The 27958-nt window shown below is 39.0% G+C and overlaps 1 protein-coding gene across 3 annotated transcripts; it reads left to right on the top strand.

The window, feature by feature from the left end:
• Window positions 1–309: 309 nt before the first annotated feature.
• On the top strand, window positions 310–27397 carry jakmip2 (janus kinase and microtubule interacting protein 2). Of its 3 annotated transcripts, none has more exons than XM_081719903.1 (22): window positions 310–813; window positions 12127–12365; window positions 13488–14003; window positions 15077–15286; window positions 15576–15674; window positions 15892–16038; window positions 16892–17032; window positions 17280–17333; window positions 17429–17551; window positions 17880–18008; window positions 18393–18476; window positions 19578–19640; window positions 19992–20090; window positions 22189–22287; window positions 22374–22427; window positions 22520–22585; window positions 22876–22944; window positions 23154–23231; window positions 23625–23828; window positions 24660–24725; window positions 25098–25171; window positions 25658–27397. In XM_081719903.1, the coding sequence occupies exons 2-21, from the start codon at window positions 12237–12239 to the stop codon at window positions 25146–25148; spliced, it is 2481 nt and encodes an 826-aa protein (XP_081576029.1). In that variant the 5' UTR covers window positions 310–813; window positions 12127–12236; the 3' UTR covers window positions 25149–25171; window positions 25658–27397. The 3 variants fall into 3 exon arrangements, with proteins under 3 accessions (XP_081576029.1, XP_026866818.2, XP_081576030.1); XM_027011017.3 differs by lacking the exon at window positions 310–813 and adding an exon at window positions 879–979 and having other exon boundaries at window positions 25658–27396; XM_081719904.1 differs by lacking the exons at window positions 310–813; window positions 19578–19640 and adding an exon at window positions 879–979.
• The last annotated feature ends 561 nt before the right edge of the window (window positions 27398–27958 follow it).

The raw sequence follows: 27958 nt of genomic DNA, 5'->3' as shown, positions 1-27958 counted from the left end.
TTGTGGTATGAATACACTTTTCTTGGGTTCAAAAAAGGTCAATGTACACATAAAAAAACCCGAATACTTTCTTCAATAGTGTCAATGGGGGGAGGGGGGGTGCGCTTCATTTCTGCACTTCGCCATAAGATGGCAGTCAGACAACGGTAAGGGAAGCGAATGGAAAAAAAAAATACATGGAAATTCGAAATAAAACTTTGATACTCTTAATCTGGATTTAGCATTGATGTATTTTATTCAATTTTTGAGCGTTTGTTTGTTTAACCAACACAGGTCCTGTAATACGTTATGCGATATCCTGACTGGCTCTTTGGAAACGCGTAGGTTATCAAACTACATCCTTTCTGTGTAAAAGTTTTCCTTAGCCTTTACTAAATGTAAATCTGTCCAAACCTCGGGGATGAAGAAACTGGAAGTATGTCCATCATTTACATCAATGTCATTATCTAACGGTCTGAAGATCTAAAGGTCTTCAAAATGTTAATGCTGCGTGCATGGCGTAGCAACGAAGGTAAATAAATAAATAAATAAATAAATAAACCTACAGATCGCGTAGCCTAATCTGGCCGACGTGAAATTATTCCTTGAATCGTAGTGGATGCGCGTGCCACCCCGCGGACATCAATATGATCGATGTAATCGGAATCGTAGTCTATCTTTAAAGAAGATACAACAACGCTGACAGAACTATTATTAAAAATAGCTAAAAAAGTATCAAGAGATTGCTCTGGAGAGAGGAGAAAAATGCCTCTACACCGAAGAAAACGCACTACGATGGACAAGGTGACTGCAGTGCCTGTTTCAGCGAATGTGGTGAGCTCATTCTCGCGGTACAAGGAGGGCGGGGTCAGGAAGCATCATCGGTACCGTCGTTGCATTGTACGGCTGCTGATGCTGAGGGGTAACGAAAAAAATGTAAGATTATGGAAACGGATCTGAGGGTAGTAGGCCTTGATTCGTCGACAAAACGTATTATTTGGTAAGCATTGCTTTATATTTTGGCTTGTTTGATAGAAATTCACTGTCCGCTGATTGTATCTACACGGAGTTGTACGAGATATGCGCTTTGAAATCCGACCGGAAAGAATTTCCGCTGCAATAAGGCATGGCTTCACTGAAGCTTATAGGCTAACTGGATATTTACTGCAGCGTACTGCCATCACACCACCACGCCACGCAAAATATAGGAATACAATGTGGGGTTATCAGATGATGAACGTTTGATATATATTTTTTATCTTATGTGTGAGTATGAGCCGGTGTGTCCTGGCTGCGCATTAAGACGCACAGCATCCAACGTTGTAAAGATCACTGATGGCCGCTCATTATTGTCAAGGCCATATTACAAAATAAAACAATTTCCTGGTGTGTGTGTGTGTGTGTGTGTGTGTGTGAGATATATATATATATATATATATATATATATATATATATATATATATATATATATATATATATATATATATATATATATATATATATATATGCTATCCTTTCTTTTTTTCATTTTCATGTGAAGCTGAATGAAGACTACAGACAGGCATATAGTGAGAGCCAGGTGTCAGTTGTGGTATAATAGTGGTAAGATAAGCGATTATCACCGTTCTTCGATACGTGTTTCCCCAAAGACATTTTTTTTCCGTGGTCGACATGTGCATTAGAATAGATTGCTAGTTGACGTAAATGTTGCCCACACCACGTCTCGAATATTATGCAGTGACAGGAAAGACGTCTGAGCATTTAATCTAGAACCCATTAGTTTATTTGTTGTGCATAATGCTATAGTGTCCTATGACCTCTAATTTGGGGATTCAATGAATAATGTACACACAGTTGTGGCGAGTAGATAAATGATAAAATAGATGTAGAATAATATACGTATACTTTCTTAGACTGAGATCGCAAATTTGAATTAATGTTGGTTGTCACCCTTTTGTGAGATGACTGCAACTTGATTTTATTGAGCAACAAAAAGCTAAATTGCTTCTTAAACCAGAAAGAATAACATGACAAATCACATATTTGTCTAAAATGCAAGATGCTTAGGTGAACCTGTAATCTCAGTTGCCTATTCTACAGCAGGCTAATGTGTGTGGGTAAAAGTAGAAAAAAAAAAATTATTTGAGTGTGTAGTCTACAAAACAATTCAACATTAACACCATAACTTATGCAATATGTTAAAATCAGACTTTTTGGTTGGTTTTGGAGATATAAATTACAAAACACTTGCATACAAGTGTATAAATGACACTAGGTATTTAATTCCATAGTTTTCATTTGGTAAGAAAGGCTAAATAGAGTGCATATGTTTTAAAAGTTTAAATAGTTTGGTTACATACTTTCAGCATTTAAGTTTTAAGGGTTTTCCTAACTGCCAATATATGAATCAACTATGCATCAATTTTATTTACAGAAATGTCATAAATATTACAGAAATATTTTGTAGAAATTAAGTTCCTAATTTAGATGTGTTTTGAGCTTTTCCATTTGAGTCAGAAATGTCACAGTAAATTTGATACAATGTTTCTGCATTTCTAGAAGAGGAGAAATGCACAAATTCATGGGGGTTTTAGGTTTTTTTTCTAATTGCCAACCCAGTTCATTTGTCATGTATTTTCCCCATTGGAAGAAATCATCAGTGATCTTATGGTTATTATTTTTTTACATGTCCCATTTATGTGAAAAATATGTCCAATATTTTGACATGGGGAGATTTGGAACAGCTAGTCTAACAACCGCACAAGTTGTATAACACAGATTAGGCCTGTCCCTTATTGCTCTCCCTCCACCAGAAACCCAGCATACCAAAAATATAATTTGATCCACAGAAAATGACATGGTCAACCCAGACTGGAAGATGTGTGGGTTCAGCATTAAGATTACATCACTTCCTTTCCATAGGATTTGGTTATTGATGAGGAAATTTGCGGACTTTCCTCCAATATCTTATATATGAAATGATTTGAAAATAATGAGTGAACAGAAATTGGCTATGTGTGACTGCGTTGGAATTATTGTTTTAAAAAAACAGTGCACAGTATGTTGCTTTGGGCCACAGTCTGTAGAAAAAGTAAAAAGTATTTGCAAAAATACTTCTTAAATAACCCATGCTAAGCACAGAGTTAAAGACCTTATGTCTATGGTTGGTGGTTTTAGTGACCCACAGTCTAGTAGTCTACAACACTAATGCAGTTGCTTGAGGCAGAAAGCCCGATGACAATGTGTCATAACTTCAATAAGTCAATACTTACTCTTCAGTCATTTTGGCAGTGTATTTATTTTACAGTATTGACATGAATAAAATGATTTAATTGATTTAATGATTTAATTGATGTAATACATAAGTAGTATTAAGAAGAAGTAATATTAATGATTCAAACAATTTAGAAATGGTCATCAGTCTTTGAGTATCAGTGCAAATTGGCTGGCTTCATTGATAGTTTCCTGAAATGGTATTTGAATATCATAAGGGTTATTTCAGAGGCTTTCTAGACAGCAGTTCTTGTTTTGACTCTGCCAAGAAGTGTTGTAAAGAAACAGAGCTGGTCCGAGTTTGACTGAAGACAAAACTGGGTCACAATGCAAGTGTGCTTGTGATGCATTCAACTCACGCAAGCTTCCAGGGATATGGGCCATTGCAGCTGGTAGGAAACATGAGCCCCTTCTCACATATGTTTTCCTGGGTGCTGCTTATCCATCTGTAATGACATTCTTTTGTCTTCATCATTTCTATATATAGCTTGGTCATTTTGTATGGTAAATCATGCACAACATTTTCTTTAAAATAATGTTTTGCAGCCTTTCTCTTCAGTCTGTTTTTTCAGTGTTCTGTGACCTCAAATAGCAAATATTGTCTCATTCTCTGAGAATAAGGTTAAAATTTAAAAACTGTAGAGAAGGATGCTTGTAAGGCTGTTATTTTAGTTATTCCCCAAATATACACCTGTAATTTCCATGGTGCCACAATGACCAATTCTTCTGTTTAAACCTATCATGTCATTCTTTCTGATATAAAAATATGCCATCTGTGAAGACTGGTATGGTCTATGTATGTCTCAGTTGCATTACATACTTCTTTTGGCTTTCATTGTTGTTTCACTGTAAAGTAGTCATAACCACTAACCACTAACCATGTAACTAAGCTCAAATGAATGCCACAGATTGGGTAACTACAGAGATAATTTTACTGCATTGAATTCAGATAGAACATTGTAATAATATTAAAAAAAATGTCAGAAAGCTAGTCTGGGAAAGCATGCTGTTTCTGGTAACATGCACAGAATGAAAAGGTTTCAGGCTCCCAGTTGGATGCTTAGTGCTTGCTACTTCCACAAGAACGCAAAGCATATGGACTAAGAGCAAATGTGACCTGCCACACACTTAACCTAGATAAACACTTACTAAAAATGGCAACCAGAGTGGCATATGGGCATAGCTAGGCTGCCCTTCTAGTAAGCGAGGGACAGTGCATCCACAAGACCAGACCTTGACTCTGTGTGTCTTTTCCTGTACTGACTCCCTGATTTGACTAGCGTTTTAGAAAGCACTTCTGTAAATTGCTCAGGACAAGTGCATCTGCTAAATAGTATAAATGTAAATGTTTGTAAGAAAGATGAGGTGGGGACGGGCAGTTGTAATCCGATTATCGTTTGGCACAAATAAACATTTAATGACTGGCATCCAGCGGCTCGTGCATATTCAGTCGTACAGCATTAGTTCCATAGACTTGTGCATGACACGGCCAAGGCAACAGTCATGCCCAGGTCAGTCACAGTTCGGAGTCAAATCACTGAGTCATCTTTTTTCGTAGTTGTTATGATGATTGGAGCAGCAAAACTGATCTATTGATGCTGCAGGTTGGTCCTATGGAACTCTTGATGAAACTGCAATATTGCAGATTTGTCAGAATATGCACAAACAACTTTGTAGGAAATGTAAGGGTAAAGTTTATTCCTGGGTGCAGGGTTTATAGTTTATAAACCTCCTATAGTTTATAAACCTCTTATATAGGAAAGGCAGTATGACGCCAACAGCGGCTTCACAGAGAAAACAGGGACATAGACACAAACAGAGACATAATCAGGTGCTTACCTTTAGGTTTTTACAAGTTGTGTTTGCTAGTGACATTGTGCTTAAGACATGCTGCTTGTTAAGCTTGGATAAGTTTGAGCCTTCTAGAGGTGTTGTGGGCTTAATTCAACAAAATACAGATGAAGGGAGGTACCTACCTGATGACCCCTGAGGAGAGCTCATGGTGTGGTTGCTGGAATGAAAATGCTCTAATGGAGCTCTAATGACATAGGACATTTACGTATTATGCTTTGTATATGTACAATTAGCTCATTAGCCTGTTCATTCAATTATAGGCATGTAGATCTGAGCTCTTTGTCCAGTAGTAACATGAATAGAGTGATTAGGTTTGGGAGAGGCAGTGTATTGGTGAGTGAGACCATAAAAATAGATAAATGGTTTGAAGCATGAGATTGGAAATTGGTAGCGGTAATAACCAAAAACTACAGGTCCCATAGTGCATTGCTTTAACTATGCTGAGGCTGGACATATTGTTGTATTCTGAAAGTAAGTGGATAGTTGACTTTATAGAGTTATCAGTTCCATTTGAGGATGCAGTGGATGAAGCACTGATATGGATGAAGCTGAAATATGCAGACTTGGTGGCTGAGGTGAAAGAACATGAGTGGCAGGTATATATAAGGCTGGTAGAGATAGGTGCTAGGGGATTTGTAGCTAAGTCTGCCACATCTTTGCTTGTGCAATTTAAGAGGCTGTAAGCTTATTATAGCTATGAAGGAATTATCCGAAGTAGCTGAAAGGGCTAGTCAGTGGCTGTGAATAAGGAGAGCACAGGTTATTTGGGGAAATGTATTATTAAGATGAAAGGCTGAGGTGTTCAGTATCTAAGATACATGAGGACTGGACATGTGATGTTTTGTATATGGTTGGTTTAAAAGTGAGCTTGGAGGTTGGTGGGTGTGTGATGCCACACCTCACTGTTGAGCATTCTGGAGGTGTTTGGGGCTTAATTCAGTGAAACACAGATGGAGGGAGGTGGCTACCTGATGACCCCTGTGAAGACCATGTGAGGTTGTCATGTCTACTGTGAAGTCAGTGGGCTTGGCCCTATGTGAACTTTTAATGATCTGGCACAGGTGTTTAACATCTTATCCTATGTAGAATTACAAGAGTGGACTGTCTTTTTACAATCTTTATAACAATTAATTTGATGTTTCTGTATTTTTGATCATTTCTTATCAATTTTCTCTGAAAGCCGATCGGCCCAGTAAATGCAATGTGATGCTCTGGACAGCTCCAGTAAGTAGTGGGATTGCATTTCAATAAGTCTAATTAGTCATTTGATGTAACCTTGCATCAATTACAGTAACTTCTCAGTTTGACCTGTCTAAGGAAGGACACATATTTGGTTTGAAAGTGAGAGTCATGTGTGGATGAGGTCAGTGCCAAATAAAAAGGATTGATGCATGCCCGGTATTGATCTCAATGCTCTTTTGAATCAAAAGAGGCTAATCAGTTTAATGACATCCCTGTGATTTGTTTGTTTCTTAAATACTAGAAGACAGGGGGTTCCAAATGGCAGTATTTTTTTGTGTTTGTTTTGTATTAGTAGTTTTATATTTGTTTTTGACATGACTTGCTTAGGTAATTTTTTTTGGTTTAGGTCATTAGGTTCTTATTTCATTGTTGGCTTAGGTCATTTTTCTCCAAGCTCTTCTTCCAGCTTCTATATGGGTGAGGAACAGGGACCTTATTGTAGATTTTCTAAAGCCTACAAGGTCAGGCACAGACATTAGAACCAAGACGTCTGTAATTTTAATGATTATTTCTGTGGTTTGCCATGCTGGGATCTGATGGCAAGTGGTAATGATAGTGAGCCATTCTACCGCAGTGCTCTCACATGCCAGATCCTTCCAATTCTGTATCTTAGGATCTAATCAGAAGTCAAAATTATTTTTGATGTGTAATGACGTAGTTAAACCAATGCTGCCAGTAGATGATCTGATTCTACCATATTAGAAACAGCCCACCCACCCTATACCCACTGGAGTAACAGGCATCTACACTGGCTACTTTGACTAAAAATAACACAATAAACTATGGACTGGTTACTAGCTGGGCCGCCCAGTGGAGTATGGACGATGGAGGATGGGTTCACACTTCAGTCTTAGTCCTCCCAAGGTTTCTTCTTTAATTTCCCCCAGGGAGATTTTCCTTGCTACTGTCGCCTTTGGCCTGCTCATTAGGGATCTGGACCCATACATTTATAAAGATACTTTGTGACAACATATGTTGCAAAAAGCAGTACATAAATCAATTTGACTTTCATTTAATGAGAGTTTCACAGTTGCATCATAAAGGTTTTAAGAAGTATATAGAATTTGTTCTTTCTTTCTCTTCCTAGTCATAATTAGTTTTTGCTCTGCTGAAGTTTATGCACAGTAACTTCTGGCCTGACCTAACAGATGCCCTGATGGGCTAACATTGCTCCTTATTGACAAAAAGAGAATGAAACCATTCATCCATCCAAAGGAGAGCATAACCAGTTATATTCTCATGGATTTCTGGTCACAGATGGGCTAGAGATTGACTTCTCAGAATCTGCTTTTTACCACAATTTTTACTCACATGACAAGGACTGTTTGAAGAAGTATAATATTTATTAAACCAGTATCATAATCTTTGGACAAACATGAAAAATGTATGGGTGAGAAACACATGATGGTGGTATGGTGGAGTAGCAGCACCCCACTGGATTACTGTGCAGGTTCCTGAGAAGAAATATTAACACTAGTCCGTAGGTTTTGACCTAGTGAAAGGGAGTACTGAGTAAGGGCATGTGTCCAAAAACATTTTGTGTATTTTTATAAGGTGAGCACTAAAGGGAGGACATATTGTTTTCATAAATCAAAACTGCATTTTTGATAGATTATGTCCTTTAATGTCGAGGCAAGTTTTGGTGCTTCAGATATGTACTTTTTAAAATTTATTTGAAATTATTTTTAGATAATAAATTGTATTATCTTATATCTCTGCTTGGCTTGCTGCTATCTGTACTCCGTGGCAATCAAACCTATTGACCTTGGTGCTCTTAGCATCTTACCCTACCTGCTTTACCAGATTTAGACTGATTTTTATTTATTTCTATGCATTAACTATGAGGCCTTATTTTACCTTAATGTTTAAAATCGCTGTAGGTTCAGCACTGGTGCGTAAGGCTGTGGTGCAAGGCAAAGAACATTTAGGAGCATAATTGAAAAGGCTTGGACCTGTAATTGCAGTTTGCCATATTTTCTTTGCCAAACATTTTGAATATGCCTTAGCTTATTTACTAGGCATTATACGTATGCAGAGTACTTTTTTTGTCTGATTCAGTCATATTTCCTGGTTTTATGATCCTATGTCCCAAAGGCTCAACATTTGAAAGCTAATGCTGAATCCATAAATGGACTAGTCCACTTTATTGTTTTTTTTCTTCTTGTGTAATTTAGCAAAACAGAAGCGCAATATTTTATTCTGCTTTTCGGTTGCACCAGAAGGTTAAATCTAAAACTGTAATACTTATCTAGCTATCAAGCTACACCATCTTTGATTGCTTTGTACAGTTCAGTGAACTGCTCAGAAGCAACAAGTAACTGGTAAATGTGAACTGCCAGTCATAATATTGTTCATTTTCTTATAAATGTTCATTATAACAAGCCATACTGTGGATGAATTAGTTAAGAAAGTTAGGTATCTAAGGTTTCTAAAGTTAGATTTGATAGTAAAAGCTCATGTATAATAGTTAATTGCTATTTCAGTGCATCTAGCTCTGTAGCAGACTCATAAGGTACAGTATGACTATGTTAGCCTCGTGATCCAGCTCCAGTTCAGTTTCAGCATGGATGAAATGCACTAGTGTAAACAGTTAGCACCAATAATTAGAAATGAAAACAGGATGGAAATGAAGGTGGGTTCTCTTGCAGGTTTACATTTGGAAGTAACTTGAGCAACATAGATTAATCTACCATAAACAATTATTCTTTAAATGAACTCAATTGTCAGAGGGTTGAGGCCTAATCATCCCTCTAATAATACAAAGAACATATTAATAATACATATTATATTTTAATCCATGTAAGCATACATATTTGTCTTTTTGCTATGCAGGCCATTGTTGGGGCTTGTTCGTTTTCCAGATCTGGAAGAAAACTGGTAGAGGACTGGCCCAGCTCACTCAGTAAATGCATTTGATTTGACCCAGATGCATCACGGATCAGTTTGGACTAGAGTTTTCACTGGGCTCTATTCCCTTGTCCTATTAACGTTCAATATAAGTGTTAGATCTGGTACAGACACAACACATATCCATTTTAAAAAGTTTTCTGAAATACTTTTAAAAAGGGAATTTGCATATCTCAATATTTACTTGACACTTTTATCCAAAGTGACTTACAGTTATGTCTGAATACAGCTTGAGGGCCTTGCTCAGGTACCCAACTGTGGCTACTTGGCAGTGGTGGGGCTTAAACTGGCAACTTCCTAATTACTAGTGAAGTACCTTAACCACTGAGCTAGATAGTAATATACTAACACCAACTTCACAGTGATTAATAAACCAGTTTAAACCACATTTGGTGTCAATGGCTAAGTGTTGCAGAGTGTAGCCTCCACCCCTGTAGCATCAGTATTAGCCGATCATTCTAAAGGACAATCAATCGGTATAAGCAGCAAATGAGATTCAGGCAAAATTTATTTTATTACTGAATTTGTCCCCACTAACATTAGTTGACTAGCTACCATTGCTGGGTAATGTTGGTTAGATAGCATTAGATATACCTAGCTAGCTATACATTTAAAGTACAAGCAAACAACAAGCAAAATTATTTTTAACTAACAATATCTGAGCCTTAATTTGCTTGAAAAACCCATGCTTACTTTACCTAGCTATCTAGATTAGCTAGCTTAGCAACTAACTTTGTAGCTAACATGATAACAGCATTGCAGACACTGCAGACATGTCCAATATGAGAATCCAGCCCACATCCTCTTCGATTTCTTACACTGACTTTGAACTTTGTACTCATGACGTGTACTTGGGGCATACCTGACACCATAACAAACCAAGCCCAGAGTCAGCAGCTGTCTGGATCTCCATTTTTCACATCTGTCAGACTGACACATACTGTAGCCAATCAGCAACAACCACATGATATTCAGTAAGAATCTACCCTGTCTGTTTTGAGTTAATGTTGGTGTGTTTATTTGTTTTGCTGTTGTGTTTTCACATTTGTTGTGTTTTTGGTTTTGCTGTTGTGTTTTCTGATTTGTTAAAGTGTTTTGCACATCCACGCCACCATAAGAAACATTGATTAAGTGAATCAACTGATTTTAATACAAGTTACCAATTGGGTTTATACTGGACAGTTTGGCCAAACTTGTTAGGACACCACATGTTCCATGCAATTTGACAAATGAGATTCTAACAAAATTCAAGCAAAAGCTCCACTGCATGAGGAGAAAATCCAGGCAGACAGAAAGTCCAGGCAGACAGAAAGTTTGACTGTCATCATTGGCAGCTGGGAAGAAGTTAACTCTTGAGCTTCTGAAGGAACTGAAGACACAAGCGCACTGTTCCTTATCTGCAATCTTTTGCAATGATCTTGTGCATACTTTTATGCTACGCTGATTAGGAGCAGGTTAAGTAAAGAGGAGCAACTAAACCTTTGTAAGCCTTGCTTGTTGCTAAATGCCTTTTGGCTTTGAGGTGGTGGGCGAGGCTGGCATGGGCTCTAATTGTTCGTTGTAGTCAGCAGCATGGAGGAGGGGCACAGGCGTCCTTCCTGTAACGTGGCATGTGCGTGGGAGACTGCTGCACTGCATATGTTGCCAAGGCAACGAGCAACCATGCTGCCTGCCTCTCCCAATGGGCCATGGGCCATCCCATTGTCTGTTGTGTTCAAAGTACTGTATGTCGGATATATAACGCGGCCCCTGCACACTAACAAAACCCTCACAATACTGACTCGCTTCAGATGCAGTTTGTAAATGGTTGAACTACATTAACTGTTATCTAGATTTATTAGCCAAGGAACTCCTCTTGGTGGAGCACAGAGCAAAGCTCTCAAAGCGGCACAGAATGTTAACAGCTTTACTGGCCAAAGTAATCCCCTTGTACCCTGCTCTTTGGCTTATGAGCCATCTTCAAAACAGCACATGCCATCAAAATGATGTTTGCTGAATGCTTCCTGTGCTAACAAAGAGAACTAAGGAATAACCCACACAAATGTCTTGTGGAGCTGGATGCAACAGCTTCTGCTGGCACCACTCTTTGCCTTTTTGAATGAGTTCAAATCGTTTGCTCTGTTCAGAGGAGCAGGGAAGAGATGTGGGGGAAGTTCTGGCTCAACAGCAGCTCAGTAGCAGGTGTAAGCCTCACTAAGATCAGGCCATGACCCTTAACAGCATGAGTGTAACTAATTGCGTTCCTCCATGTTATTGTTAAGGTTAAGCTGTTCCCTCTCTGAGGGCAGGCCAGTGAAAAATGAAGCACTATTTTTTCACTAAATGAGGTCTTTGAGGAACTGTCCCCATGAACCATTATTGTAAATAATTTCTTTAGCTTCCTGTTAAAAAAAATTGGGGGAATTTTGTTTATTCTGTACAGATGATTAGAACAATATTATTAGAATCAATATTATTAATTAGTGTAACTTTTACTGTGTCACTTAAGATCACAGAAAACCTAAAATGTTATGGAGTTTGATACTTTTTTATACATTTTGGTACTTTCAGATGGAACATTGACTTTTGTAGCACTCAGGATATTTCTTTCTTACTGCCAGCTAGCCAAATTAGTAAACATGTGTACTGACAACATCAATGAATTTATGCCATAATTTATGTCATAAAGTTGTTTAGGCATGCATCGGAGATTTTATGGTCTTATGTGTTTACATAGAATACATTTGAAGTCACGTAGTCAACACTTAGCCATTAAAGAGTCTGAAATAGCTAAGACCAGGGACAGTATAAGAGAAGGTGAGAGAGAGATGGTCAGGTTTGATTTTCTATTACATTTGTGTCTTAATTCCTCTTATCATCACTAACCCACAGGAGTTCTGTCTGCCAGAATAATGAGGAAGAGACGGCATTGGACCCTTCGAATTAATGTTTTGATGCAATGGAGAAGTGAGAGAATTTGAAGACTTATAGCACTTGACCCAATGGCGAAGAAAGGGCGCCCCAAAGGCGAAAAGCCTGAAGCCCTCATCTCTGCCTTACAGGCAGCCAATGAAGATCTCAGGTCCAAATTAACTGACATTCAAATTGAATTGCACCAAGAAAAATGCAAGGTGGGTCTTCAACTTTCTTACAGAATTGTTCTTCTTTTTTGTAAGCTCTTATGGCAGAAGCAAGCTGACACAGGTGATAATTCTGTGTTTAATGGTATCATCTGTTGTATACCATTAAACATAGATAATATTCCCCTGTGCCAACTTGATGAATAGTATTAATCCTTACCCCAAGATCACATATGTTCTGCTTTTGTTGGTAGGCCCTCATTTACACATTTACACAGATTTTCTCATATGTTGAAATCCATGTCAAAATTCTAATTAAAGTCTCTGTCATCCTGTGCTCAAAGGGCCATAGCTGCATGACTAACCTTTTGTGATTCCTGTCATCAAACTTGCTCAGACTCATTTTAAATGTTACAGTACATGGAATTTGAGAATTCCATGTCTTTTTATGAAAGTTGTGCATGATCTCTAGAGGCTCAGAGACAGTGACTGAATTCTAGAGCCAGAACTGAATATGGAACAGTTCATATAAGGTTACCACTGGAAGAATTCCTGAGTGGTGCCCTGTCTAAGGTCTTGCCCCTGTCATTGGAAGTTCACAACTTTGAACCCTGACGATGGCACTGCCATCTGTGGCTAGAAGTCCAAGAGAGCATAAATGTCCTTGTTCTTTGGGTGAAAATAATGACCTACTTCTCATCCCTGTGCCAAAACACAACAGTCCTAGATGATCTCAGAAGTCTGTTAGGCCATGTAATTGCTCTCCTCTGAATGTGCTGTATGACTATCTTAATGTATCCTCAGAAGAAGCCTCTGTTAGCTCTCACCTTCCCAGATTGATACCTCAGTAATGGCCTGATAGATGAACTGATAGGTCAGATGTGGCTAAGAGAGGTATTGGCCATTACTGAATTGAGAGAACCTTGATTATTTTTTCTTCATTTACAATGAAGCATTGGGAGTTAGGGCTGACCTTTGCAATTGGTTAGAGTGGCCAACCTTATTTATATATGTACCTGTTCCATGAAAAAATAAGTAACATGTTAAGGTGTTCAGTATACAGTAAGCCTTTGCATGTCACCTGAAACACACAAAGCCTAAACCAATTATTGCCTTTAGCTGAAACTCTATATCAAAGGTTTGCTAACTTCCAGGCACTGTGTCTGACCGCAGGTGAGCAAGCTGGAGCGGGATAAGACGCAGGAGGCCAAGCGAATCCGCGAGCAGGAACAGCACCGGCACACAGCCACGCTGACGGAGCAGCGGGCCCGCTGGCACGAGGAGAAGCTGAAGGAGCAGGCTGCGCTGCGCGAGTCACTGACGCGCCAGCATGAGCAGGAGCTGGCCCGTACAGCCAAGATCAAGGACGGCGAGATCCAGCGGCTGCGCACGGCGCTGGCCGCCCTGCGTGATGGAAGCAGCGGTGGAGGCAGCAGTGGTGAGAAGGTGCGCACGGCCCTTGCGCTGGAGGCCCGTGAGGAGGCACGACGCTTCTTCGACCAGGAGCGTGTCAAATTGCTGCAGGAGATCACCGAGCTGAAGGCGTCCAAGAAGCAGACAGACGAGGCGCTCAGCACCATGATCCAGGCAGACAAGATGAAGGCAGGTGACCTGCGCTCCGAGCATCAGGCACACCAGGAGCAGATCAGCAAGATCAAGTGGGACTGCGAGCGGGACATTCGGCGCCTGGTAAGTAGCTAACGCTAATGCGTTCTGATGTTAAAGTCAACTATAGGTTTGTTGGTTGGGCCATATGACTGTAGCAGTTAATTGCATGACTCTATGTGTTGTGCCCTGCAAAGTATAAGGGTTTTACTGGTAATTCCATTCCATTTCATATAGTATTGTTTAATAAGCAGTCTGTCATAAAATAATACCATTGTGTGAATAGCTAAAAATCTGTATTCAAAGCCCTTAATCTATGGTAATTTTTTAACTAGATTCATGTTAATCTTATGGATACTCAATATGCATATACTATTCACATTTCTAACATCTACAATATCCAGTGTCTACATGCATTCCCCTTTTCACACAAATTGTATGGTTCTAATCTATGACTAGGCTGATGTTGATAGCTCCTCTCACTAGTTTATCAAAACTATCCAATACATTTTGAAAGGTATCTTGTATAGGTGTCTGAGCAACCTACCAAATGAAAGCTAAACTAGCAACTATTGGTCTGTCAGTCTGTCTGTCATCCCTCTGTCCATCAGTCACCTGTGATTATCTGGTAGTGGAACTTCTGCGTAATTTTTATAAATTAGATTCATTAGGTTTAAACATGCTGTGTTGGTCAGTCCTGGCACAACCGTTTTGTTTTCTCTTCTGCTTAAGTGGCTTAGCTGGCTGAAGTTATTGAAAAGAGGAATGCCAAGTGCGTTTATCAGACTATTAGGACCAGGCAGTCCTCTTTATTTATGCCATTCTCCAGTGAGTTTAAACCTTTTTTTGCAACACTTTCAGTGGTGTCTGAAATATAATATAGTATAGTGTAAAGCATTCAGTGTAAAGCATTCTACTAACATAATATTGGGCAGACTTTGGTATATAGTTGTTTTTGGTTTTTTGTTGTTGTTTTTTTTTTTTTTTTTTTTTTTGTTTGTTTGTTTTTTTTTTTTTTTTACAAAACCTTAAACTAGATCATTTGTACTTTAACTTTCAAGGAACCTGAAACACAGCATCGGGGAAACTTAATAAAATGCTCCCAACAGGCAAGAGTGAGACAACATATTCTGTGTAAACTGTGCTCATCCTTCCAGGTAGATGAAATTAAAGCAAAAGACAGAACCGTTTTTGCCCTGGAGAAAGAGCTGGAGACCACGACAGGATTCCTGCAGAAGCTACAGCTTCAGAAGGATGCACTCGATGAGCAGCTTTTTCTTGTCAAGGAGGCAGAATGTAACCTGGGCAGCCCTAAACGAGAGATCCCAGGCCGCGCTGGTGATGGAGCAGAGCATTGTGGGAGTCCGGTAAAGAAACACCAGCTGGTGCCAGTTGTTCCCACATGATTTATAAAAGCTCACTGAAATTTTGAAAACCAGGACTGCCAGGCCTGATTAAAAAATAAATAAATAAAAAATTGCGAAGGCTAGTTTTATGTTGTTATGTCACATATAAAGACACCTTTCATAAAATTAAGTTGAGAAACATTAATCAATTATTACATAAAGGAATTGTAGTTTTTAAAGTATAACAATACCCTTAAAATTAAAGGTGCAAATGAGCAATACATGTATGTGTGGTGTTTTGTCTCAATAGGATATGAGGAGGAACCAGAGACGTATTGCTGAATTGAATTCAACCATCCGCAAATTGGAGGACCGTAACACATTGCTGGTCGATGAAAGAAATGAGTTGGTATGTTAGTGAAATAAAAAATATATGTGTATGATTGAAGAAATACAAGAACAAAGCAATAACAAGCTGAAGGTTCATAAGTTTATTATACTTTATTCTTTTTTGTGAGCAACTCTTATGGGGCTTATAAAATGCATTACTGATACTAAAATGGTTTTTAATAAAATGTAGTTTTAAAAGGCTGAGAGAAGGTGTGATTTATTATTCTCTTTCTCAGCTAAAGCGAGTGCGGGAGGCAGAGAAACAGTGTAAGCCACTGCTTGAGAAAAACAAGCTGTTGAATAAGAAGAATGATGAACTGACTCAGTCTCTCCACCGCATGGAAGACAAGCTCAAGAACTTGAACAAGGAGAACATGGAGATGGTGCGTGACTCCTTCCCTTGTACACATTCACAGCTAACTCCATACCCTTATACACTTTCAACAAACATCAAATTACACTGATGTGCCAAAAGTCAGCGGATGGCCTGGGACGGCTAGGAAATGCTAACAACTGTGGAAGTTGTGAGGTGTTATCTTATCAGTGAGACTGAACACTGACCAGCATGCTCATGGCAAACTGATGTGAATTATTGGAGTTCGGACAAGGCATGATAGTGGTAGCCAGACGGATGGGATGTTCCATTTCCAAAATTGTGCAGGCATTTTACATTGCACAGTGTCATGTGTGTACTGGGAATAAATCATAGAAGGCATTACCACCCAGAGTGGACAGTCCAGTGGCCATTCACAGGTGCTTAATAATGATCGTGACCATCAGCGTCTGGCTAGACTTATCTGTGTGAGCAGACTCTGGCAAAAATCACAACAACATTCAGGATGCCCCACACACATTCCACAGGTGAGTGCAGTGTTCTTTAGCTTTCATGGGATATGGGAGCAGGAGACCCACCAGAGTGCCTCTTAACACCACAACACAATGACAGTGCCTCACCTGTTCTCGTGAGGTTGCTAACTGGACCCTACAGGAGTGCCAACATGTGGCATGGTTTCTGTCCCATGACCTTTGGCACATCACTGTAAATAGTACATATGGCATAGGTGTTGCCCAATATTCAGGGTGCTATAAAATCACTGGAATCCCATAAAGGGAATACAGAAGGAAAATGTGAATCATAAATGTGTACGTTTAATAAATGTAGATGTTGGCGTTTTAGATTGAACTGTACTTAATACAGCCAATTCACTCAATCGCTTTCTCTCCCTTTCTGTTCAGAAAGAGAAAATTAGTTCTCATCCACCACTGAAGAAGCTGAAGTCCTTGAATGACTTGGACCAGGCTCATGATGACCAGGAGATCGAGTTCCTCAAGCTGCAAGTTCTGGAGCAGCAGAGTATGATTGATGAGCTGACAAGAGTGAGTGAGCATTTATATTGGACATTTGAACTTAAATACACCCTGCGCTTACATGCAGGGTTTTTTATGCTTATGATGTACTTTGAAAAAGACCTTTGCATTGTTGTTCTACAGAACTGTGTGCACTGTCAGTAGTTCTTTTTCTTGTCTTTGTGCTTCATCACTGTGACCATGCTGTATGCTTATGATATTATTTCACTCCATGCCTTAATGTTGAGTAACTTGTCACTGACTATCCACATCATAGGACAGAGAAAAGCTCTTGAGAAAGAAGCGGCATAAACGAAGCCGACCGATCAAGGTTTGATGGCATCACATTCTCCTTCTAAGTCCCATTAGATCACTTTTGAATCTGTACCTTTTCCATGTTTACTAAACTGTTTTTTTCCTGTGCAGAGACATATTGTCGTGGACACATTCTTTGGCTATGATGAAGAGTCAATGGACTCCGAGACCTCCTCTGTGGCTTCATTACGCATGGATCGTACCCCAGCGACACCAGAGGAAGATCCAGATGAGGTGAGATTCAAAACTGCAAATGGGTTGGGATCTTTTTGAGGGTGAAGGTAAGGAGATATGGTCCAGTTGGAGTTATATGGCATTTAGAAAATCTCTCCACGCTTGATCATTTTTTCCCCACATATACTTTTCCCAGTTACTATTGTAACACACACTTCTTCCCACCCTCCTGTTTGCCTCCATTTCCAGTCTGGTCTTTCCTCTCCCTTGTTATGCCCATGTTCCACTCTTCATGCTCCCTCTGAAATAACACTATGTCTTTTTCTGCACCTTCTGCCTACTTCTTGGCTGAGCAATGCACTCACTTTCTCCCTGGCTGTATCTACAGGGGTTGGCCACTGAAGAGTCTGAGCTGCGCTTCAGGCAGCTTACGCGGGAGTACCAGGCCTTGCAAAGAGCCTATGCCCTGCTGCAGGAGCAGAAGGGTGGCGTCCTGGATGCTGAGATGGAGGCCAAGGTAAGCCCAAAACTTGCCCGAGGACCAGTGTGATAAATGATAATGATGATTCATTGGTGTAGTCTTGACATTGGGAGATCAATATCTACATATAATAATTTTTGGATTATATCACTTTTATAACACATCAAATAATTCAATTTCTGGAAATTGTGTTGCGGGATAAAAGGTTTCTGATGATTGATTCTTGTGTTGTGGCATACTTTCATTTCTTTGTTTTGTGACAAAAAAAAATCGACTGAATTCTTTTCAGAAGGTTTCCCACACCCAGATGATACACTGTCAGGTGATAGGTTCACAACACCTTCCCTTTCATTATGAAAGGGATGTATTTCACGTGAATCTTCATGGTTTATTTGAATGGAGAATGCTGTATTTTCATAGGCTCACGAGCAGCTCCAGTCTGATGTTCAGAGATATAAGGCCAAAATTGAAGACCTAGAGAAAGAGCTCACACTTAAAGGCCAAGTAAGTAGTGCTCATTTCCAGTCCTCGGTCACATTCAGATAGTATTTGATTGGCACATTAAGGAATGCTGCAAAGTGATGTGGCAATGTGAAACTTGTACTTCTACTTGTTTTTGAGATGTAAAGAAGCTAATCGGAGATCACCTTTTTAGACCAGGCAGGGGAAACAGTTGCTTCATGCACACTGGACTTCAGATTCACAAGGAGTCTATATCTATATTTTATCGGCAGAATCATCTTCTTGAACAATTTCTAAAAAAATTAATTGCTGTTGCTAAATGGTTTTCATTGTGTGGTACCTTCCCACAATCTACATTCTGCTAATTTCAGTAAGCTGCACAATGATGTCTGATTTAGTGGCATTTATAACCTTTTGTGACATAGCCAGCATGGCCTAGACCTCAGCTCTTCTACTCTGAATACTGCTATGAACACTTGCATTGAATTAGTATACAGTACTGATCAATTAGAATCCATTTAGATTTTCAAACTAGGTGAGTGGGCTGAAATAGGGGTTTATTAAGGTCATATCACTTTGATTGCAGCTGGAATAGAGCCCAGGGGGGGTATTTATTTTCTAGTGGTATAATTGGTGTCATCTCCTCTTAGATATTTCATCAGTTTTTCTTTTCTTTGAAATATTAAGTGTTCAAAAAATTAAAGAACACTGCGCTGGGTATCAGCCCTTAGTACTAGTGTTATCCATTACTATTATCTGTACTGGGTAGCAGGCATGGATTGTTTTGGAATGTTAGGATAAATCAGATCTGAAGCTCGAAAGGTTAATTGTACAGGCAGTAAATTTACATTAAGGTGTAACAGGAAATGTGACACAAACACAAATCAAACCATATACTCATACAAAAAATCTGCTCACACCAGATTGTTACATTTTTAACTAAATGCATATTCCCTCTAGTAATGCTTACATGGCATACACTGATGTCCTGATCCTCTTACTCATGATGGATTCTGAAGCAGTGAAGACTGCTAGAGCCAGGCCTCCAGCTAGCTGTCTAATCATGCGGCTTGCATTAGCCAGAGGAACTCCAGTGAGACGCAAAGCAGCCCCTGATTCATCCACGCTTTCTCTCCCTGGTAGGACTCCAAATGGGTAGAGGAGAAGCAGCTGTTCCTCAGGCGCAACCAGGAGCTCCTAGAGAAGGTTCCTACAGGAACAAGTTGTTGTTCCTTCCTTGCAGACTGATTTAGGGGCAGTGGTATCATTTTCGTGGAATGTTGGCAAATGAGGCTAGAGTTCTAGCTGTCATTTTGGAGGCTTAAAAAGTCTTTCAACTTTGTAGCTGTGAGCGCTATAATTTACAATAAGCTAAGGCTAGCCCACAGTAAAAGACGTTTTGGCTGTTGTTTTGTTAATACTAATGGATTCTGTCAGTGTAACAAATTGAGAAGTAATTGACATGGTATAAACAATAACATAAACAAGTGTTGGTGCTGGTCAGTTCTTGGTACAATGTTCCCTATATAATGTTGCTGTTTGATGTGTCTCTGGCAGGTGGAGAAGATGGACAGTGAGAATGTACGACTGCAGCAAGAGCTACAAGACTCTAAAGACCAGAATGAGCTACTCGAGTTTCGCATACTTGAACTGGAGGTTGGACTCACTCTTGCCACATTCCTGTACCTAGGCTGATTTTATAGTTTCAGAGCAGCCCATTTGACCAGCTCAGATTGGACAGAAAGACAATATGTGCAGTATCCAGATTTAGGTCTGGAAAGCTTCCTGGCTTTGATTGTTTATACCACTTCTAAGATCATGATTCAGCCTTCAGTGCTTCTTGGTTTGGATTTCTTATAGCTTTCAAAAAGAATTAGCTTCTATGGTCAAAAAATGGCAAAGCTACAAAATGTGATCTGATTAACACTTGACCATCATCTAACTATATTTCCATAATAATGCCATATTCCCACATTTCTCCAGTTAAATTATCCATCCATCCATGCATCCATAAACTGAAAACCTTGTTAGGTGAAACTCCTAGAACTTCAGAAACACTTTGCTTGTACAACATAAATTTGTAAATTTGGGGTGGTTGAAGTCTGAGGTAATTTTTCTTTGAGTACTTTATTTCCCGTATGGAAAATACCACTTTCTCATAGAGACAAACTTAACTCAATAGCATAACAATATAAGAAGGCACAGCACAGCATCTATGTTCATGTTTCAGTCATCTTTCATGACTGAAGCAGCAAAAGGGTCTCCTTCAAAAGCACACAGTAACAAAATCTTAGCAGTACTGCATAGATTAACTGATAAGCAACGGATTCAGGACATTAAACAGTGTTTATTCTACATGACATTAGACTTTCTTGGCTCTGGAGGATAAAAGCTGCAATAAAAATAAATAAAAAATACTGAATCTGTAGCTAGCCACTGCAATTGGTATTGGAATATGCCCTGGCTAATGATAGTCTACCACGATTTGTAATTAGTCAATAAAGAGAATATTACTGTAATAGAATTGTTTGTCAGGTATATTTTAAATTAGATTTTAGACTACAAAATGAACTTAACATTAAGGCACTCAGTGAGAATCTGAATCTTTTATTAGTTACCGGAGACACTTTTAAAAAAATTTAAGAACTATTCATCTTCTACCAACCTGTGTTTCATGTGTTTTATCCCATTTGGCCTCCTCCGAGACACTGCTTTTGGATGTATAATTAAAGTAAACAATTAAATTAACTGCTGCTCTCATGCAGCACCATTTACCTGACACTTTTATCCAAAGCAGCTTACAGTTATGATTGAATACAACTTGAGCAATTGAGGGATATGGGCCTTGCTCAGAGGCCCAACAGTGGCAACTTGGCAGTGGTGGGGCTCTTTTTGTTTATTTTCATCATTTCTGCAGAAAGGGAGAACTATGCATGAGCTGGAATTTCTGTTACGTTAACATGTACAGTCTGTGCCCTGAACTGGTTAACGCTACACCACTGGAATTGCAAACTAGCTAGCTAGCGTTTCTTGCTAGCTATCTAACGTGTTAGATTTAGATTCGCAAGATATAGGTTAGCTAGCTATCTTCATTTTGCAGCCAACTGGCAAACACTGAAATTGATTATGGTCAAAACAATCGCGACTGTTTATAACTGTTAGTCGAGGAATACGATGAATATAACCCATACATTCCTGCTATATTTCGGTCTGGACACTGACTCTTGCAACGCGCAGAATCAAATCCATCAACAAAAAGCGAGATTTCTGCACCACGCTCTTTCCCAAGTGGATGTTTTGTTTGAATTTGATAGGATTAACTGAAATGTATAATTTTGTAAAACTCTTCTCATACAGTTATTTACTTCATTTTAGTCTTTTTTTTTTCTCTTCAAATAAGTTTGCTTCCCCTGTAATATAAATTGCTCGGGCGTCTATGTAGATGGATGGATGGATATTTATGGATGTATTTCTTGACCATGCTGTGCAAGTTGATGACGTTTGCTAGGCTTTAAACACGGACAAAATGCAACTTCTTAGCTGAACAGAGCCCATTTGATGCATAATCATCAGTCATTCCAGGCCATCTACTCAGAAAACATATATGGCTCCATCTAGTGGTGGAACTATAGAGCAACACAGTGGTTCCACCTGCTTTATCAAGCCGATTCGGATGAAACAGCACTGTAACGAGGCTTGACTGCTCTATCCAGTAACGTCACTAACAGATATTATGTGTTTCATGATTTGATAGGAACGAGAGAGGAGGTCGCCACCCTTTACACTTTCAATCCACCCTTTTTCAGAGGGAGTGAGTGCCCTCCAGATCTACTGTATAAAGGAAGGAGTGAAGGTAAACAATGAGTTGATGTCATACGTCAAAGAATGTAAGGCTCTTGTTGCAGATGGTCCTACATGATTTCATATTCTCCCCCAAAGGATGTCTGCATACCTGACCTCATCAAATTATTAGATATTCTGGGCGATAACGGGGTGAGTCCCGTTTCATTTAATGTTCTGTTCCCTTTCTTTAATATGATGCCCAAATATTAACTTGACTAACATGGTTCTTGTGGCAACCACAGAATTTAAGGAATGAAGAACAAGTGGCCATTATCCAAGCGAGTACTGTCCTATCTCTAGCTGAGAAGGTAAATATCTCAGCTCTCATGTTTTGCATGTTATAAGGCTTCATACGCTCCTCACAAATTAATGCAAAGTCGGGGGGGCTTTTTCTGTTAGCACCTTCAGGATTTGCAGTAGCATGTGCCAGAATTTTTAATGGATTTTATCTTGAGTTTTGTTTTGATTGTCTGGTTTAAAGTCATATTTTATCAGTATGAATGAGAAGGTGGTTATTGGCAAACTAGTAAAGCAATGCTCATAAGAATCAACCAATGAGCAATTTCTTTCTCTAATGTGTGCATTTGTCACCCCCTAGTGGATCCAACAGATTGAGGGCACAGAGGCAGCACTCCATCAAAAGATGATGGACTTGGAACTAGAGATGGTATGGTCAATCTGTCAATCATACTTTATTATCTTATACAGGCCTCATAAACTAACATTTTATTTCTAAAAATACACAGACTGCTTGACATTTTTAAACTGTATAGAATTGCATATATTAAACAAATGTATTACAGACTTAAACAACCATTTTTTTTGTGTACCTGACTTGTGCTTGAAGGTCTACTTAGATAACATTATCATCTATAGGAGATGTTCTGCAAGCAAAAAGGCTATTTGGAGGAGGAGTTGGACTACAGGAAGCAGGCCCTGGACCAGGCTTATATGGTACTCTTTCATTATAGCCTACATTTGAGCCACTTTTACATTTACATTTTCAGCATTTGGCAGGCGCCTTTATCCAGAGCGACTTATCTAGAGAGACTTTTATGAAAAGCCTCACCCCAAAACGGTAACAACGCTAAAACTAAATGAAATAGAGCAGAAACCAGTTAGCATGACTGAATTTGCATATTTCCACTTGCTCCAGATGGTCTGTCCTTCCTAAAAGCAAAGTATCCTTTATCAGGAGAATGTTTTCTTTTGTCAGTATTAGTTCAATGTAAAAACTTGCAAACACATTCTCGCAGCGCCTCGAGCTGAAATTAGACCACAGGCCGTTTCTGCTTCGACCTGGACTCCAGGCAAGTAGTCAGCATGCGCATCTGTGTGCTCCAACAGCAAATCCAGGAGCTGGAGGCCACACTGTATAACGCACTGCAGCAGGACAGGGTGATCAAGTTCGGTGAGCCGCTGAGCGAGCTGCAGAGAGACGAACTGCGCATGGCCGTGGAGAAGCTCCGGCGACAGATGCTCCGCAAGAGCCGCGAGTATGACTGCCAGGTGCTGCAGGAGCGAATGGAGCTGCTCCACCAGGCCCACCAGGTACCCTCCCAGTTAAGGGCTGTAATGATATGCTTTTTCAGTTGTGATAATAAGATGTGTTGTGATATTTTGCTATTTTGATCTGATATCATGTTGATTTTCCTATGATTTGTATTTGTAAATGATTTGTGGTGTATATAATACAAAACAATTATTTTATAATATACATTGAACTGTGACACTTTAATAAAAGACTTTGTTACAGCTCTATCACATACACACTAATACTGCAACTGGGATGAAGCTGAACTGCTTAGCACAATACAGGCATCAATCTAGATTATATCAATAAAAACAATTAATCAAAATTTATTTATATAGCGCTTTTTACAGCAGACATTGTCGCAAAGCAGCTTTACAAATGTCCAAGTCAAAGCCCCAATGAGCAATCCAAGGGCGACAGTGGCAAGGGGGGTCAGGGGCAGCCTACTCTGGCTAATTATATGCAGATTATAAGATTTAAAATAGCATTAATTTCCCACTGCACCTTCCCTATTATTAATTAAATAAAATCTAATTATTCAGATTATTAATATTAATAATACTTGTTAATTCAGGAAGATGTTCACAATTACATAAATATCAACATAAGGAGCAAATATTGTTCCTTTGCTACCATTAGCAGCTATTTTACACTTTGCAGTTTCATTCATCGACACCAGGAGGAGGCAGAACATCAAACATCATCAAACGTCAAACAATCAGCCTAAATTTCTAATGACCAATATGTGATGTTTAAATGTTGATTGTCTGCATATTCTCCTCTGCACTGTAAAATATTTACTGGAAATTAATTTAGTTTTGTGTCATTCTTTTCGTCTATTGTTGCAGAGAATAAGAGACTTGGAGGATAAGACAGACATCCAGAGAAGGCAGATTAAAGATCTGGAGGAGAAGGTGAGAGAATTTTACTTTTATCCTTTGTCATCATATTTCCATTTCCAGTTATCACAGGAGTGCACTGCCAAAACTTTTTTTTTTAAATGTGATTATTTTTGAGGTACAGCTAAAATGATTGATTATTGATAATTACTACTAATAAATGAAAACAAAAGAACAAGAACAAGAAGGCACTAAAACATAATAGCTAGAAAATATTCAACTATAAACTGACTTACTAGAGTTACTATAGATTATTTAAAAAATCTGGCAGCTTGTACTCTCTAAAAATCTCCCTCTTTGTATGTATGTCTGTCTGTCTGTCTGTCTGTCTCTCTCTCTTTCTCTCTCTCTTTCTCTTTTCTCTTTTATGATGTTTGTTCCCTGCAGTTTTTGTTTCTGTTTCTATTTTTTTCTCTTGCTTTTATCCTTTGGCCTTGATGTCTGTGACATCTTCTGCTGAGGTGAGTGTGGGACATACAGCGTCTACTCTGACCCCTCGAACCTATATATAATGTTGTTCTATTTATTACCAAAAATCTTCATTATTAACTTAAAAAAAACCTTATCATTATTCACTTTTGGAATTTAGCATTCATGGAAAAGTTTTAGATGTGGTCAGTGAACGTTGCCTCAAATACATATGAAACTTGGATAACATATGCATATATTTGATGACACTTTGCTATAGGAAAATTTATTACTTATTAATTTATTAATTATTATTACTAAAGTATTACTTTATACACAAAACTTATGAATGTCTTAGCCATGATTTTTGCCGATGTCACGATAAAATTTACTGTCTGATGGAGAAGTGTAACATTGTTGAACTCTAGTGGTGAACAGATATGATTTTTGCCATTTGAATGTCACTTTAAATATAACTACACAACTTGAATTAATGAGTTTTTTTGTGGATGATATCAGTTCTCTTTTTGTGCCTGCAGACTCTGAGACAACCATGAAGTCTTGCAAGCAACAGCAGTTTTCCTCTTGTAAAGACAAGAACTGTGCTAGTGGCCACTTTTTGTTGTGTGTGGGTGGACATGGGAAATGTAGTGCTGTGGTAATGGATTTTAGACTTTACTCTTTGAGGCTCATCAGCAAAGTTGCACTGGACTTACCCTCCAGATCAAAGAGTGGTTTACCTGGCAAAATCTCAAAACATGAAATAACATGCACATGAGTATGCACACAAACACACACACACACACACACAAACACAAACAGACATAAAATAACATGTAAAGTGTGTGATGCTAAAAACGTATGAAAAATACACACACACACATACACACACACTGCATTAAAAAATAGCAGTCAAATGAACCAAAGTCTGGAGGATTTACTGTTTATCTCTGCCATGCAGGGGATTTGCCATGCCACCTGCCAGCACCTGCCTACTGCATCAACTACATCCCAGAGCAGAAACATTGTCCTTTAACAGACTAGCAGTCAGATCCCATCACCTGTCTCTCCCTCTTCTCAAATGTACTGGACACACACACACACACACACACACACACACACACAGAAACACACACACAGGAGAAACCAGACCTGACTCAAGGTGACAAGATGATAGCCTTGTCTTTGCTGCCAGGACCCCTTATATGAGGTGTCCCTCTTTCTGCCTGGAACAAGAGCAAAGAGAAAGAAGGAGATCAAAAGACATCATCCACTGCTAGCCCATTGCGCCACCCTTTTCCTCAAGAGGCTTTTCCACCCAACAGTTCTCCCACATACTAACAGAACTTGAATGATCTTTGAACTGAGAGTATTTTTTTTATTGTCTCCATGAGCCCCTTATGTACCGATACTTTCCTGTTGATAATCAAAAATATCCTTCAGTTATTGCTGTGTAAGATACCTTTGTTGATATGTACATGTGTCTGGAATGATTTCTGCCCTTCGTACCTGCTGTGAATACTCCTTCTTCTCTCTGCAGCTTGAGCAGTAGAATTCCCTTGCAATTTATTATTTATCAACTACTATAAATTGCACTGTTTATTGTGGTGACAGCTGCAAATGAAACACAAAAATATTCCCCTTTCCTCGATTCTTCCCACATCTGCCGAACCCACGGTCGATTTTTCTCTCTTTTCCCTTGCATATAATGGAGGGAGTCCATCTTCCTGTCTTTTCTACTCCTACAAAGAAGAACAACAGGAGATTACTGGCCGGAGTGCCTCCTGTTCGTTTATACGGAATGGTCTTTCCAGCTGCCCTTTATGTCCGCCGTGATCTGCCTGTAAATATGTGTCTGGGACGTTTGACACCTGCCCTGGGTTTGGGCTGATCTTATTTCATTAAAGTCTAAATACCTCTTCAGCATTGATGTGGCATTCTGTCTGTTCTGCTTCTTTTGTTTATACCACAAAGATGGAATTTGGTGGAACAAAGATGGAGGATACCTATAATATAGCATGTACTTACACGTACCTATAATGTAAAATGAACCACAGTCAGCTTTTTTGTTGATTTAATCAAATTGTGACACCATCACAGTCTAAACTGGTCTAGTTCTTTCATCTAGTTTCCAGTCCATTAATATGAGTGTGTTCTATGGAATGAATGACTCATTAAAGAATCTTTCTTTTTGGATTAAAAGTGCCCCATTTGTTGTATATATGGCAAATCAATAGTCTTCCCTAATTAGGATTTAGACATTACTGGATTTAAAAAAATAAAAATAAAATAAAAAATTACCACCTCTGCATGTTGTGAACCATACTTTAACCTGGAAGTGAACATGGCACTGATGTTTTTTTATGGCAGTCCCTTCACCCAAATCTTTCTCCTAGCGTTATGGTACTATGGGCAGATTTGTCTAAGTATAATGAACACAATATCATCCTATTTATCTACATTAAGTGTTTTAATTAATGACTGTAGATTGTCACAAAGAACAGATTAGTTAGAATAGCAGTATATTATCAAATTTCAAGTCCCACATCGGAGGCACAGTGATACAGTGTGATGTTAGCCTTTGATGGACATGCAGCTATGTTGAGCAGCAACCTAGGTAATACGACATTTAGAAGTTTCCCCGTTCTTCTGATTCAGTCACAGTCCTTTTCAATTATTGTTGGCCTCTGCTTGGGATTGCAACCCCACCACCAGTCTGGGAGGCCATCGCCCCACACCTTTAATGAAGCAAAGACTTTCTTATCAAAGTGGTAGCAGCACAACATGAGAGCCCTAGTATGAGAGCAGTTCTGCAGTGTGACCCTCTTCACCAGCTTCAT

Source organism: Electrophorus electricus, chromosome 8 (genome assembly GCF_041902795.1).
Source record: "Electrophorus electricus isolate QZ-2024a chromosome 8, ASM4190279v1, whole genome shotgun sequence".
In the NCBI taxonomy this organism is placed as follows: domain Eukaryota; kingdom Metazoa; phylum Chordata; class Actinopteri; order Gymnotiformes; family Gymnotidae; genus Electrophorus; species Electrophorus electricus.
This window is presented reverse-complemented; position numbering and strand designations above follow the sequence as displayed.